Source organism: Platichthys flesus, chromosome 21, assembly GCF_949316205.1.
Source record: "Platichthys flesus chromosome 21, fPlaFle2.1, whole genome shotgun sequence".
In the NCBI taxonomy this organism is placed as follows: Eukaryota; Metazoa; Chordata; class Actinopteri; order Pleuronectiformes; family Pleuronectidae; genus Platichthys; species Platichthys flesus.
Window position 1 is genome coordinate 9,576,085 of NC_084965.1, and position 16,221 is coordinate 9,592,305.

The window sequence follows — 16,221 nt, forward strand, 5'->3', positions numbered from 1 at the left end:
TTCCTTTTTTCAACTCTTAAATACTGCAATTTCTGGATTTATAATGGCTGTCTACTAGAGTGGTGACATTACGCACCACAGGCCTTACTGTCACATGGTGTGTTTCCATTGTGACTCAAGCAAAGTGTTTCAGTAACCCAGCATTCACACACACACAAGCATTTTCAGCTGGATAAACATCATTTCGTCTTTTCCAGGATTTTCTGAGGCATTTGAAGTCATGATAATATTACAACACATCCAATGTTACTGTCAGCAGAGGTGTTTTATTTCGTTCACCTCCTCCTCATCGCCTCTACACCGAATGCACACATCTGGGAGTCGTCGTTGCATGATGCCCAAAGAGTCACTGATATAACCAGTGTTAATGGTTTTTTTGCAATGTAAACAGTTCATGGGAGAGAATTTTGAAACTTTCTTCCCCCCTGGCGAGATGCAACAGCACAGCAGTGCTCTACATGTCAGTCTTGATCCCAAAAGTTAAGACTAGAAAACACAACTATTTACACGTCAGTAGGTGAAAAAAGTTCAAGTTGAATAAAAAATAAAGTTCTCTAATATCTAATATAAAATATCTATAATCAGTATCAGTAAAATGTATCGTAAAGCTAAACAAAAAACATTAAATATTGCTGTACAATGACATTCAATTCTATAAAAGTTTACGTTTCACATTCTCAGGCCATATGAAATGCCCCTACCAGTATTCTCCACTGTATATTTTAAAGACATTATTCCACAACATCTTCAATGAATTGCTTCTGTTCGTTTAAGAAGAAAGATAAACACATTCCTGCTGTGGTTACAGTCTGAGTGAGTGTGTTTGTGTATTGATCTTCTGCTTTACAAAAACACTGGTGTATCAAGCATCCAAAGAGTAACAAAAAATAGATTTGACCGTCCATTACAAAGCAATAAATATGAAAAATAAGTTACCTAAAACATTTCAAGTATTAAATCCCCCGGGTGTCGCTAACAATCTAGTGTAAAACCCCTTTTGAAGAGGCCAGCCTGCATCTCTGCTCAGAAGATTTCAGGATGCCACACAGAGCAGACTACTGCAACCTTCAGTCTACCGTCCTCTCCAGGAACACTGCTGGTAATTCGAGTCTCCTCCTGAGCGTGAAGATGGTTGCAAACACCTTGAGACCAAACAGTTTAATTTTATGGCTTGTCCAGCATAAAACTCTATTAAGTTTAGGTTTACTGAACATCATCACATCCTTTGAGGCTATCATATTATTTCCTTTTCCCTGCAGCGAGGTGTCTCTTGGTTATGGCCTCCAGCCTCCTCCTCTCTGCCTCCTCTGCTTTCTTCCTCTCTTCTTTTAGCTCCTTGTACCTCCACTTTGGTATCTGCAGCAGGTGCCCACCTCCGTCTTTGGCGCTGCTCTTCCTCCGGACCTTTTCTGGTTCGTAAGTGGGTGCGGGGGCCTTGGAGACCCTCAGTTTGGGGATGCTGAAGCCGGGCCTTACGCTGCTTCTCCTCAGCACCATGTGCACAGGCAGAAGGCTGGTTCTCCGCAGCTCCAGGGCTTCATTGTAAGCCCCCAAGCCCAGGCTGGAGCTCCTTTGTCGGGGCACCAGGCTCTGGGGTTGGAGGCTGGCTCGGCGGTCTGCAGAGTTCTTGGCCACGAGCGTGATCCGGGAGTTCTGGAAGAGTTTGAGGTGTCCATCTGCCCTGTCCGGGTTGACGGAGCGGAGCTCTTTGGCGCGCTGCTGGCGAATGATCTCAGGAACTGCATAGTGCCGTTTTCCAACACTTGGGGGACTGTCAGGACACACCTGAAATAAAAATCAGTCTCTCAGTGGTTTGACTTACTCACTATAATCTGGTTGTATAATATCAATGGCACTGCAGCACCAATAGCAGAATTCCTACAGAGGTAATTTTGGATAAATAACCTGCGTATCGGAAAAAGACTGCCGTTAATTATATCCTTTAATTAGTATCAACTAATCCCATGAAAAAGCTGTTTTTTGGAATTAAACAAAATGTTGATTAATGCTTTTTAATAGCATTATTACCACAATAGTATCAGTTAATTTGCACATCACTTCTCTGAAACAGCCATGACAGACCCACATTAATGCTAAACACACAAACATAAACTGTCAAATTTCAAGCCTGTAGAAAGGGATTTTCATACCGTGCAAGATTGACTGGCTCCTTTATAATGGAAATGAGCATGTATAAGAAAAGAGCAGGCACCTCCTACTATGTATGTGTGCAGATGCCACCAGGAATAATGCAGAGGGAGACCTATTCTTCCTTATCCCACACAGTAGTGTTACTCATTGGTTCACTTTATCTCAGCCTTTGTTTCAAATGTGCTTGTCGTTGTGAGGCATTAAGCAACAAACATGTGTGATTCCTCAATGCTGAGGAAGGGATCTGGTGCTCCGTAACTCACTGTATGGCACGCCACAGCAATGGCGGGGCTCCTCATTGCCGTCGTGATAGAAACCATGTGGTCGATGACCCCCTCCTCTTCGGGGTTGGTGACATTCGCGATGCTGAAGACGCTCCGAATGCTGTCGGACAGGCGCTGCAGACAGCCCCGGGGCTCCTGGGATTTGGTCACCAGTGACGTCAGCGGGGGCCACTCTAGACTGAGGGGGAGCAAGTTTAGACATAAATCCGCTGCACAGAGACACTGAGGGTAAGTGACTCTGACACAGGCTGTGCTTATGATGTGGCTTACAGCTGACTAACCCCTTTTACCTGTATGATTCACAGAATTGGTAAGGAAAAGGCCGCTCCATCAGACGTGTCATCACCCAGGCGGTTTCGTAACGGCCCGTAAATAAGGCCCAGTCCCTGGCAGTCATGTGGCGCCCGAAGTCTTTGGCATTCAGGGCTGCCCCTGGTGGACGCAACAGAGGAGAGGGTGGATACACAAGTATACAGGTTAAAAAGGATAAAAAGGCAGACAATGTGTTGGTGGCTGTGCTTAGAAGTGATGACGAGGGGAAAAGATTGAAGATTCAAAAATGTGTGTCTAATTATTCAAGAGAACTCGCACACACCAACATGCAAATCTCACAGGGCCAAAATACACAAACATGTAATCTAATCTCAATCTTTATCTTGATGTCAACATTTGCAATTTAATATATGTAGTATGATGAATGCATGACAGCCAAAAGGAAAAGTTAAAAGCCAAAGACTGTAAGCCAAACTGAATAAAACAGAATAAATGAATCGGAAGGTGTTGTGCCCATCGTCAAAGTTTAACTGAAATCCTGTTTATTTTAAAAACCTTGGCCTCTTATAATTTAATTTGTTCCAAAGGAGAGTTCTCATTTTATAACTGCTAAAACATTTTCTAATCGTCCATCTGAAAATCGGTTTCCTGAGCTGCTGAGATTTGATAAAGCAAATACTTCTCTCGAAATCTGGCCAGGGAATCGAGGCAATGGGTTAAATTTAGAATCTGACAGTGCAACACACTCGATTCCGACACCCAGTCTGTTTTTGTGTTTGTGTGAAGGAAATCCGACAGCTGCAGTTTTGCACATTTGCCTCACCTGCCATCATGAGCGAGCGCACACACTCCACTCTGCCCTGCATGGCAGCTTTCATCAGAGCGGTGAAGCCGTGGCAGTTCCTCCTCTCGATGTCCAGCCCAGAGTAGTAGTTCAGCAAATAGTTGGTGATGGTTATGTGGCCTTGAAGGAGAACACGACAGAGGGAGGTATTAATTATTGGTCACATTTCCACATCGTCCACCAAATTTTGGACAAAACCACATTCACAGCAGTACCGACGTGTTTTTTTTTATGCTCGTCTGTGTGTCTTCACCCGTGTCAGCATTAGTCAGCATGCGGTGTGTATTTGTATCTGCGTGTGCATGTGTTCACGCTGTACTGTAAATGCCTGTGTGACTGTGTATCTAAGCCTGATATATTACTGTGTCCGTCTGCGTGCGTACGTGTGCAACTTACCTGCTTGAGCAGCAGTTATGAGAGCCGTGTTCCCCTCGCTGTCCTGCCAGTTGACATCCAGATACGGACACTGACACAGGGCTATGACAACATCCACATAACCCTGGTAGCATGCGACCAACAGCCCTATCTGTGATGAATAGGAAAGTGAAAGGACACAAAATAGAGATGGAGGAGTTAATATACAAGGCAAAGGGTGAAAGGCTTATGTTAAGATTCAGCAAAAAAAATCCGGAAACAAACAAAACAAATTGCCATAGGAGATAAAGCCAGGCTGCAGTAAAAATGCTGACATATAGAAGTTCCAGGAAATAAAATGTGATCATAGCGGTGCATCTTTTAAAAGTGCGACATCTGCTGTGTTTTCACTGAGAACCTGAACTACCCTGAACTCGGTGGAAAAATAAGCTGTCTCTGCTTCTGTTGCTGTCTTTTCAGTGAGCGTATGTATGTATGCGTTTGTTTACCTGCGTGTGTTCCTACCAGAATAGGAACCCTTTCATGTGTTGTGTGTGGCAGGATGTGTAAATGTTAGTCCGTGAATGGGAGTTTATGCCCGTTTTTGGAGGGTGTTGGAGTCGTGGAAATTTTTTGTAAAAGTTGAGTACCTTCCAGAGGGTGCACACAGTTTCATCGGCCAAAACAAACAAATTTACCACCAGAGGGTGAAGAGAGATGGGGGTGGGTGGGGGGGCTGCATGTAGGATCTGGGAACACGGAGTTCTCAATAGATATGTTATGTAAAATGTATTTCTACATACACAGGAAGAAATGTCTTTCATTATAGATGGTCAAAGCATCAATGGAATCTGGAATACATGTTTTTATACAAGAAATCAGTTCACAATTGATGATTTTATGTAAATTATAAGAGTAAGAGTTTAATAAGAGAGTATGGAGAACTAGGGGGTTTTCAGAGAGACCATAGCTACACCTAGGCTAATGCCCGATCTCACCATGTCAAAGAATCAAATCCACTTCAAAAGTTATTCCTTAAATAAGTTAAGTTACTCCTTTTCTTCTGATGTGTGATTTTTCTTTATGTTCATGAATGTGGGTATGTAAATGAATGGTAGCGGCATTAACTTTTGGAATCGGTCCAGTATATGGCCTCTGCCAGAAGCCACGACGTGACACGGCAGTGGCTCCAATGCATTCTCATGGGGCAAAATGTCCACTAAAAGTGCTTTTTTCACCAATAAAATGGTTTATTGTGGCTCTTTGCTAACAGTATGGAAACATTAAACATGTCTCACTCAATGAGAAGTCTCACTCTCAAGTCTCCTGACGTCTCAGTTGATCCAGGTAGATGGAGGTGGAAAGGAGAGTGAGAATTAAAGAGAGGACTTTGGATTTTTATCAGAGATATTCAGAAAGTGTTTCTGATTGAATGTCGATGAGGCTTTGGACTTCAATGAGCTTCTTGTTAGAGCTGGAGCACATGGACGAGGAGCTCATGGACGAGGAGCTCCTACTAACTGAAAACCAAACAAAGAGAGAGAGAGGCAACAAGCAGAACTAGCTGCTGCTCAGTGGCAAAGCTCAGAATCTCAAACAATGTTTCCAGACTGGTAGTAAAGACCTAGACTAACAATTTGAGTCTTGTATTTCTAGCTACTGTCTCAGATGCACCTACACATTCCAAGAGAACTTTATCAGGGCCAACAAATCTACACACCCACATCTATAAACACAGGGCCCAGGTTGAAAAATATGAGAATTCCCCTTTAAGAGGCAGCAGGTATACAGGAGCCTGCAGCCCTGCTCACTTATGTGTACACATCACCACAAGCCACTGCAGTGGAGCACTGAACATATGTTACACAACACTATGTGATTATGTGTGTGAAGAATATTTTACCATGACAAGTTAAAAACTTCAAATTTGTTCCACATTTAATTTTCCTTCAGCAGACTTGATTTATGAATTTACACACAATGTTCTCTTCATAAATGTATTAAATGTAACCCCCTTAAAGAATTTGTATTCTTGGTTTCTAAGCACACTGTGTTACTCCACTGAATTATTTTTCCAAATTCTGGTATGAATGTGATGAAACGTTCTGTCTCTCTGAGAAGAATAAAACAAAACAAATGAACAGGATTGACACGGAGAGGGCCTGAAGGTGAAAACCAGTTTACAAAGTTTGTGCCAGCCTCTCCCGTGTCTTTCTACGACTCCTACACGCACGCACACACACACACACACACACACACACACACACACACACACACACACACACACAGAGCTATCCTTATTAGGGCTTTGCATTCATGGTGAACGGCCAAACCCAAATCTAATCCTTAACCTAACCAGTAACCAACATCACCACTTACCTTAACTATGACCTCAAAAATGTAATTTCGCCTGATTTGTACCAGGCTTCGGTCCCCATGAGGTCTACTGGTCCTGACAAGATCAGTGATTATCATGGAGAATGTCCTGAGGTGGTAACAAGAACAAGTACCAACGCAAACACTGAAGTATGTGAAATTATGAAGCTAAATGTGGAACTCCAAATTCTGAATATCTCCTTTCACCAACGTTAAACGTAAAATAACCTATAGTGTTATTTAACAAACATCAAGATTGTATGTCTGCATCATGTCACATCAACATGAGACCAATCTAAAGCACATTTTTCAAGACAATAAAATATCCCCATAACATGTGATGGTCTGATGAATCCTATTACCACAGCTTCTTGTCCAGTTGCTGTAGGGACTGCTTCCCCACCGTCTTTATTTCTGTTAATCTGTATCATAATGAAAACACTGTTTCTTATAACAAGCTTTTACTTTGCTCAGCGGCACAGGCTCAGTTAAAAAAAGATACAGGATACAGCTGCAGTGGCCCTGTCATGTCAATAAACTTAAAAGGAAAAAGTCACTAACTAATAATACGAAAATAAATTGTGTTGCAATTTCTTTTAAGCTTTTGTGTAGTCGGGTTCATTGTTTCCCATTATTGTCTATTCAGTGGTGGCCCGCCATATTCCAATTTGTCCTGCCAGGGTTTTAAGGTTAAACAAAACTTGTATTAAACATCTCTTAGCGAGATCTGTGCCACATGCTTGTGGTCCGTAAAGTATTCACCATACACGCAGACTGTCAGGCCTCATAGTTTCAGCTGCAGTTGTGGAACTCTCATACGTTTGTATCTCGCTCTTTTATCTGAGTACCTGTCACTCATAATCTGTTGAGCCTGAAAGGGGCATTCATGCTTGTGCATCCCAGTTATCACAGTAGATTTAATTAATTCTGTAGGAAATGCTGATAATGTGCTCAAAGCTACACATGACACGCTTGGTGTCATGTACACATATAACTTACAATTGGCCCCCTGTGTCACTTTTGGCGTATTTATGGCCCCTGATTTAGAAAATCCTCAATCTGTTTACCTGTAAAATGAAATGACAGATGTAAAACCTGCCTGGCTGTCATCCAGCTCCTGATGCAGTCCCGTTAAGTCTTCTCAGCCCTGAGAGTTCTAAGGTGGAGAGAGGTCCTGTGGAATAACTGGCGGATTGTGTGGGAGAAATTCACAGTGGCACCGCGCCAGAGAACTCTATCTGGTTAAACCTAGACACACACATGAAGACCTCGTATGTCTCTCGCTCACTGTCTCACAAGCACGCACACTCATACTTGGCAGCCCTCCAGCCTGGCAGTGTTGTGCTTCAGAAACATGCCCCGCAGCGCGTCTGGACCAATTTCATCACAAAACGTCCTATTTTCTCTGTGATAGGAACATACACACACACACAGGCCCTTTTCTTCAGTTTTCCACTTGGCACACCTTAATCATACAACAAACTCACAAACTACAACAGAATTGGTCATCATGTTTGGCTGCAGAGGGCGCTGTCCCTCAGTAAAGGTTACATAGTGTTGCTTTAAAGCTGCTGAAAAAAATGTAGTTAAATATTTTGGAACACTTATCCTGATGCGAAAAAGTATTCTGGTTGAAAAATTTAAGTATCATTAGTATTACTTCAGTGATCTCTCATTCAATCTGAACACAGATACATACACACAAGAATTCTGAACATCTTATGATTAGCCCATGTCGACACATAAACACAGGGAAAGACACTAACATACACACACACCCTCAGTAATCTGGGGATATCCAGGTCTAAGAATAGAAAGGCTTAGCCTTATCAGTGAGCCAGACACAAAGAGAGGGGGAGTATTTACTGTTAATGTGAGAAGGCTGTAATGATAATTGGCTCCAACAACAGTGACACACTGCATCCCATATATATATATATATATATTATAACTGATAATCAATTTACAGTTTCCTATAATGGGTTTTAAATTGCAGATAATCACATACTTGCCCAGAAAAATATTTTTTTTACGAAACAATTTGCAGTATTATCCAAGACAGCATCCCAAACAGGGAGGAGCCTGCTCTATCTCCCCATTATGTCTCATATTGGTCTTTCACCATGTTACCAAGAGGCTGCCATTTTTCCTAAATAAAGACTGACTTTTTTCAAGTAAGGACTGGTCTAAGCCACAAACTGTATATAAAGATTGAAGACATCTATATCGCCACCTGGTGGCTGGCTGCAGCATAGATCATGAATCCTGCCTCCTCCATGTTAGTGGGTTGGACATGAACTGAACAAAGTAAATGGTTTCTGTCATTTAAGGTTGTTCTTACCACAGGTTTAATTTTATTGATACTATAGAAATGCGGTGAAACATCATGAATGAGAGCTGAGACCGACTTGTATTGGGTAACGCGTCGTCCATCTCTACAGACAGTCTATGGTCGCAGCTAACTCCTGCAAGTCATACGAGCGACCAACAAACTGTCCCTCTGTACAGACCGAATACAAAACCTAGCATCCCTTTAACAATCTATAGCACATCTTTGTCTTCAAATAAAGGCATCAAACACACACACACACACACACACAAGCACACACACCCTCTAGACCACCCTCAAACACACACTAAAAGCGTCACAGATACACTGGGCCGTGTTTCTGTCAATAGCCTCCCTGTAATGTTGTCTTTCTGTCTGCAGCTGGGCGTTCACACGGCTGTATCAAATCAAATGTGTACGACTGCCGCTTTGATTTTTCCACTTATCTATATTGGCTAGCAGCATCATGCTCGCCAGACCTCTGTGGTGCCAAATTTCTTTCTTTCCCCCACGTGTCCCTCATTCAGTCTGTCTGCCTGTTGACGTGATGGTCGATCCGCGCTGGTCGGCGCTCTCTTTGTGCATCAGACACTCTGTGGCCGACTCTGTCACATGCTGTCTTAACAGGCAGGGCTGCAGTGTGATGTATCTGTAATGGTTTGTCACTGTGTGTCGGCCTATTTGCAGAATCTGGTGTGTGTGTGCGCGTGTGATTGACAGAGAGAGAGAGAGGGGGGGGGGGTTATCAGACAGCCAGGGTGGCCTCATTCAAGTTGATTGGATTCTGTGTGTGTCCGTGTGCATGTGTGTTTGTGTGTGTACGTTTGCATTGGGTTTAATGCTTATGCACTCCACGAGGAACACATACTGTCCTGAACAGGGTCAGAAGTGCCAGTGGACACCAGTATTCATCTGATGCATTATATTTAAACTCACACACACATGTCATACTTTCATCAGGGATAACCCCTCATGTTGAGTGACTTGTTCTCTTTTTTACATCTGACAAGACATTGCCAATTGTTGTTGCATCGCGGCAGACACAACGCTGAGAATTGAGAGATTCTGAAGCAGAACTAAATTTACATACCTCCATACGAACTACATCATGTATATATTGTTAGGTTTCTTGTCAAATTTAGTATTAATGCTTTGCTTAGTGGAAACTTCCTGTACTCTAATAGACAAACCTTTCTGCTAGATAAGTAGTTAAGTAAGCCTAGAAAAAGACTCTCAAGTTAAGATTAGAATGACATTTAGAAGAGCACATATTCCTCTGCCAAGGCCCCAAGTTCCCTAAATATGCCTTATTTGTTTCAACAAGATCCATGAATTATTCCCTGTGAAAATTTAAAAAAATCTTAGAGATTATATTACTAAAGATTCAAGTCATTGGTTTTAGCTGGACATAACCCTTGACCTCCCTGCTTGTATGAAACTGTGAACAGGGATAAGACATAATTTTGCATATCAGATATAACAGATTAGCCAGGCTATAACACTTAATATAATTTGACAAAAACCCAGTTTTTTTCTCTTGAAAGACTAACAAATCATTATACTGAAACACTCCCTATAAACTGCCGACCAGAGGAAAGGGAAATTGAGCACATGCTGTAAATGGTCACCGCCGGGCCTGGGATGTACTGAAGCACCTCTCTTTGTCTTACACACATCACATAGTCGACCTGTCTGCTATATTATGATGTTTCAGGATGTGAAACACACACACATACGCATGGACACTAATGAGCCTTGCAGATTCATATCAGCATGTTTCCAATATTCTTATTGTGTCTGAGGTCAGCAAGTGGCGAGTACACTATGGCAGACATCCTGGTTATCTGTGCAAACATGGAACCTTCTTGCTTTGCCTCTCAAACTGAGACACACATTGTTTGCAACCATTTGTTGTGAGGGGGCTTGCCAAATTAATCCTCGTGCCTGTAGGACCCTTGACCTTTCTCTGTTGGTGCATTATGTGCATCTTTTTATATTCTGAATAAACACTTGTATATCTGCACACTGCCTATACTACATACTCTACAATCACAAGGAATGAAAAAGCTTAAGAATCAGGGGGATCTCAACAGGAGAGATTTTTGGGCATTCCAGTGATGTCATGTTACTCTATCTCCCCATGAGTTCATTGGTGATTACATCCAGTACATTCAGGGAAGAGGTCGGTTTGTAGAGAAGAGGAGGTGAAACGGATGAAGAGACAAAGATAGATGGGTGGGGGGGGGGGGGGGTAGCCTCCAGGTTAGAGGCCCAGATTAGTGATGTAAGGTCAGGACTATGAAAACAACTCAGCTTCACTGAAGAGCTGATGTTCCGGTAACGACACAGCATTGTACAACTGCACCAAAACAGCATTTACACTGTACTGCCACTCAAGTTATTTCCAGTCGTGTAGCATTAGTCACAACTAGTTAAGATGTCAGCAGTTTGGCTATAGTCCATGCCGAGTGTGCAGTTTAACAGCTTTTAAAAGAAGTACTTGTTTAGTGTTCCTACATTTATTTATATGTGTTATTTTTCTGTTATGTCTGTCAAACTAGAATATACAAGAAGTTCCACGGCATTCATTCTTTGTGTATATTTGTTTTTCCAAGGGATTAACAAGAGTCAGGTCAGACAACAATGATAATAATTGTGACTTCCATACAGTGTTAGTAGCACACAGATTTTACAATATAACAACATTGTATAAGTTAAATGGTATTTTTTTAATGTACTGGTATACATGCAAAGTGCAGGTATCTGATTCTGTAATTAGTATAAAAGCTAAGCGATGTATAGTCAAGTGTGCACGGTGATGGTGAATCTTGCTCTCTCAGCTTTCCCTGGATAAAAAGGAGCCCAACGCTAATGTATAATAACACAACTACACTGAGTCACAACAATGCACATTAATAAGAGATTCAGCACAGGCCCCAGTGTCAACTAATTCAATTAGTATTAGCAAAATGTCCAGATGAATGAAAGCTGGTTTGGCAGTCCATAATTATGGATTTATCTCTCCGCCCTGGACTACAGTTCTTTGGCTGCAGTGACCTTTTTCTACAAGGTGCAAATGGAAACATGCTTTACATATATTGATGTTTTTTAAGAAAGCAGTAATTATTAAATTGATAAATGACCTTCAGTGAAAAATATAAGATATTCAGTCATTGAGGGGAAAAAACAGCAGAGGCCTGGAGTTTTTTATCATGAAATATTGCAGATTATCAAGATTATCCCCTTTTTCCAGGCAGTGACTAAACTAATGTATATTGGTAAAATTGTAAATGGGAAAAAAATTCCCTCCTGGCTCTATACCTTAAGTTATTAGAGAAAAGTGCAATTATTTTATTATAAACTTTTAAGTAATTGCCTTTAAACTGTAAACTCTCCTGTTCATGAATTCAGACGTATAGGCTACATTATGCACATACAGTATAATATATATACATATATATAATGTACACTATATACACTACAACTATTTTTGTGGATATCAGCATGGATGATGGAGGAAATTAGTTCCCTCGTGCTTCTGTAAACTGCTACTCAATACTTCATTGAACAACTTGATACGTGGGTCCTGGGTCACAGAGGGTGGGGATGGGGGGGCAGGTAGAATACGCCTTTTCTTTCCTTCTTCTCTTTTTCAGAAGTGAGTGTGTTTCCCATCCACTACCTTATATCCTATATGTCCTCATTCAGACTTTAGGGAGGGAAATGGGGAAAATGTGAGCTGCTACTATCATTACTGTGGTTTGTGAATAAGTAAGGTGGCAGCTGTGACCCAACTCTCATGTACCTTAACAAATAAAACAAATAAAATCCCTCAGATAGCCCGAGATTAGTGTAACAGAAAATGCTTCATCCCTTTTGTGGAGTTCAAGCTTTTACGAAATGTTTTTATCCTGCCCTTAATGACATTTTGTAAATATATTACACAAATTGAGTCCAAATATAGAATATGAAAATGCAGTCTCACAAACAAAAAACACACACAAAGTTAGAGTACGCATACTTTCACACACACAGAGGAGTGTGTGTTCTCCTGACCTTCGGAGACTTCAGTTTGTTTTTAAAAGCGCTTGTGGTGGCTCGCTCTCTGAAAACTGAGGTGGGTCATTGCAGAAACATACAAAGACAACACTGATATTGAGCAGATTATTAACAAACATGTACAAGTTGAAAAATGTAGCATTTTCAAGCCAACTGGCAGAAGAGATATAGAATTATTAAGATGTAAATAACTTGAGTTTTCTTGAGGGTTATCAAAATCACAACTATTTCAAATAGAGGTCAAATCAGATCCTCCTCCAAGGCCTGGGAATAGGTGAGTAAGTAACTGCAGCAGGCTCAGGCTTAATTATTCCAACGCAGACTGACTGCGAACTTCTTGTCTGAACCTGTTGTACCGGGTGGCCGAGGCTTCAGTTTGATAAACAGATATAGTGTGACACATTTAGTGTCCAGCCGAGGAAGAACACTTTATAACCTTACCTGCTCCATAGTCGATCAGTTATGAGATTAAATATGCTATGATATGTAACCGGAGCCAATATAAATGAACCTTGTCCAACACACTGTTCTTACAAGATAAAAGATTCATGTTGTGAACAGCTGTGGTGTGTGTCTGTTTTGTGTATGTTTACGTGTACTCGTTTTTGTTGCCTATTTGGGAGCTTTACTGCTGTAAATAGTGACCTTGTTCTGACCAGTAGACCATGGGGACCAAAGCCTGGTTTAGGTATGAATTGGACATGGTTGACATTAGGGATAAAATGTGAACTGGGGTTAGGTTAAGGTTAGAGTTAGGTATTGGTGATGGTTGAATTTAGGGATGCCGTTTTGGTTAAGTTGTCCACAATGATTGGAAGTCAATGCAAACTTGTGAAGTGTATCTGCTGCAACCTGTGTGTGTGGATTCAAGATGTGTGTTACATATGAATTTCCTCATACCCTGTTGTTCTTGTCCGACTCCTTGACCTGCTCCTCCTTCACTCCGTGTCGGATCATGATCCGGACGATGGCCGCGTTGTTGGTGCAGCACGCCTGGAGGAGGGACAGGGGCTCCGGGCTGTCCGGGGACGGGGTGCGCTCCGAGTCCGCAAACGCATCGTCCGGCGGGTAGAAGGAGTCGTCGGACAGGATGCTGCAACCGTCATCCAGGTTCTCGAAGTCCACTTCTTCGAATTCGTCCTCCTCTTCATCATAGTCCCCATCCTCGCTCGGGTAGTCATCCTCGGAGTTGGACGGGGGCTCCTCCTCTATGGTCGGGTGGACCTGAGAGACGTTTCCCCCGACCTTTTGCTGCTGATGCTGCTGGAGCTGGAGCTGCTTGACCCGGACGCCTCCTCCATCCCTGTCGTCGGTAATCAGAACCATCTAACACCGGGGTCTAGGGCACCGTCCTCGGGGTGGAGCGCAGCCTGGCGCGCTGGGGGCGCACGCATGGGACGAGCTGTCTTTCCAAAACCAGACTCTGGTGAAACTATTACATCGTCTGCGGGAGCTTTAAGTACACAAACCCCTTAATCTGCTGAACCATGTACAGTCAGAGCGTGTTCCCGATCATCCCCACAGAGCCGCTGTCACCTGAGATCTGAAGCTCCCACAGAAGTGAGATCTTTGCGCCGAGCGGTGTTTTGTCCGGAGGAGACATGCATGGAAGTAAAGCCTCTGGAAAGTGGAGTCAGAGCAGAAAATAAAGAGCAGGATACACGACTGTCCCACGTTGGGTGGAGAGAGACAGTTCTGTGTCAACCTAGAGTCGTGTAAGCCGATTAGATGCGCCTGGGACCTCTCTCTCTCTCTCTCTCTCTCTCTCTCTCTCTCTCTCTCTCTCTCTCTCTGATAAGGGATTATTGCTCTCTGTAGAAGCACCAGTGAACTTTAATATGTATATATGTGCCTGACTAACTTTACTGTTTGGCCCATTACATAATTCATAAATACAATGTTTAGCATGTCCTCCAGGGAGGTTTCTCTTGTCTGTATGCCTGTTAGGTCACATTAAGGGTCAAGAAATCTTTCCTCCTGAACCCAACATGGAGCTGGTTCCACAGGAGTCAGGAGAGGAGCCCGGTTTGGTTCTATCTCCCATTCTACTCTTGTAGAAACGCCAAGCCCACGTTCATAGAGAGGAGATGATATGGGGGCTATAACATATGATGGAGCTTGATCATTAATGGCTTAGTATAAGGAAAATACTTTTTCAAATCTGGATTTTACTGGAATCAGTGAAGCAAACACTAAGTAATATAATCTTTTTCTAATTCCTGTGACTGCGCTGATTTTTGGAACATCCTGATAATAAGTCGTCCACGTGGATTGTAACTTACACAGAACATTACATGTAATTAAATCATTCACTTTGCTGACATCAGCTGTTGTGGAAAGAAATCAATTGCATAATAGTCCCAGTGTGTGTAGCCTTATTATAACTTCATCTACCCCCTGCTGAGAGCTCTACTCTCTTGTGACTCGTCCATCTCCATGGTACCATTCTGCTGCCGTGTGGCTGACAGCCAGTTTCCAATCCTACAGATAGATAATTATCCGTGGAGAGTTACAACTGTCTGGTCGAGCCACACATACAATCAACAGAGTAAAGATACATTTTAATTCTCCAGTATTAGAATTAGTTGAAAGTTTGTTAAGTAAGAGTTCAGGTTAAAGTCAGCGTCCTAATTTTAGTAAAAAGCTCATGAAGTTGGTTTCAATCCATGATTCACTTATACATATCTCATGAACACTGCGGGTATGGAGATGTTTCGCTGTGTTTTATACTGTAATGCAGCTGCACTGTAATGTTATCACAGAATATGTGCTCATGCAAGTGAAATATTAATATCAGGAGAGACCAGGAAGAAAAAGGAGCTCCAGTCTGTGTCTAAAGATGGACGACATGTCACCACTTCCTTCCACTATCTAGAAATTAATCTAATCGAATTACTGTTGGGCTTTTGAATTAGACTGCATGTCTTTTAGCTAAATGGAACTAAATATTGGAGAAACATTGGAGATACACATGAGTCTAACATGTCCTAAGCAGTATGCAGTCCAGACAACGCCCTTCATTTTGAACACTAATATTTTCTGTTGCCTAAGCCGAGCCGTGTTTTCGTTTCTAGCAGCTTTGCTCAGTGAAATGTTCAGTGTCATAAAGCTGCCGTGAAGCCAACAATTAGCTGTCTTAGTAAAAAGGAAATATGGCATTAACCGGTATTTTCGGGGGAAACGAGGGAGTAACTAGAGTCGATTGCATTGCAGAAATCCATCGACATTTTAATATAAAACCCTGCGAGCAGCCCGGAAAGCACTTAACAGTTTCCATAAAAGCGGAGCATGTTTGGCTTTTACATTAGTCAGTCGTGTTTTTATTTTCTTTCTTGTTGAGGAGATGTGTGCAGACAGCTGTGTTGTGAAATAAAAATCAACCATTAGCGTTTGCAGCGGTTTATTTGACACCGTAAACTTGCATCAGTGGCTCCTATTTAGCCCCAGCAAAATTGGAGGAAACAATTTATACTTATTAAGGAGACAGGCGGGTTGATTTTAAAATGAGAACTCCTCAGTTCAAACAAGACCTCTCACATGTTCGTGTTTGC

The 16,221-nt window shown here is 42.2% G+C and overlaps 1 protein-coding gene across 1 annotated transcript; it reads right to left on the minus strand.

Moving 5' to 3' along the window:
* Positions 1–467: 467 nt before the first annotated feature.
* Positions 468–14,371, minus strand: ankrd33ba (ankyrin repeat domain 33ba). The gene is made up of 6 exons (XM_062380057.1): positions 13,571–14,371; positions 3,949–4,078; positions 3,532–3,672; positions 2,726–2,867; positions 2,415–2,613; positions 468–1,785 (listed from the first exon to the last, which is right to left on the minus strand). The coding sequence occupies exons 1-6, from the start codon at positions 13,994–13,996 to the stop codon at positions 1,240–1,242; spliced, it is 1,584 nt and encodes a 527-aa protein (XP_062236041.1). The 5' UTR covers positions 13,997–14,371; the 3' UTR covers positions 468–1,239.
* Between the last annotated feature and the right edge of the window lie 1,850 nt (positions 14,372–16,221).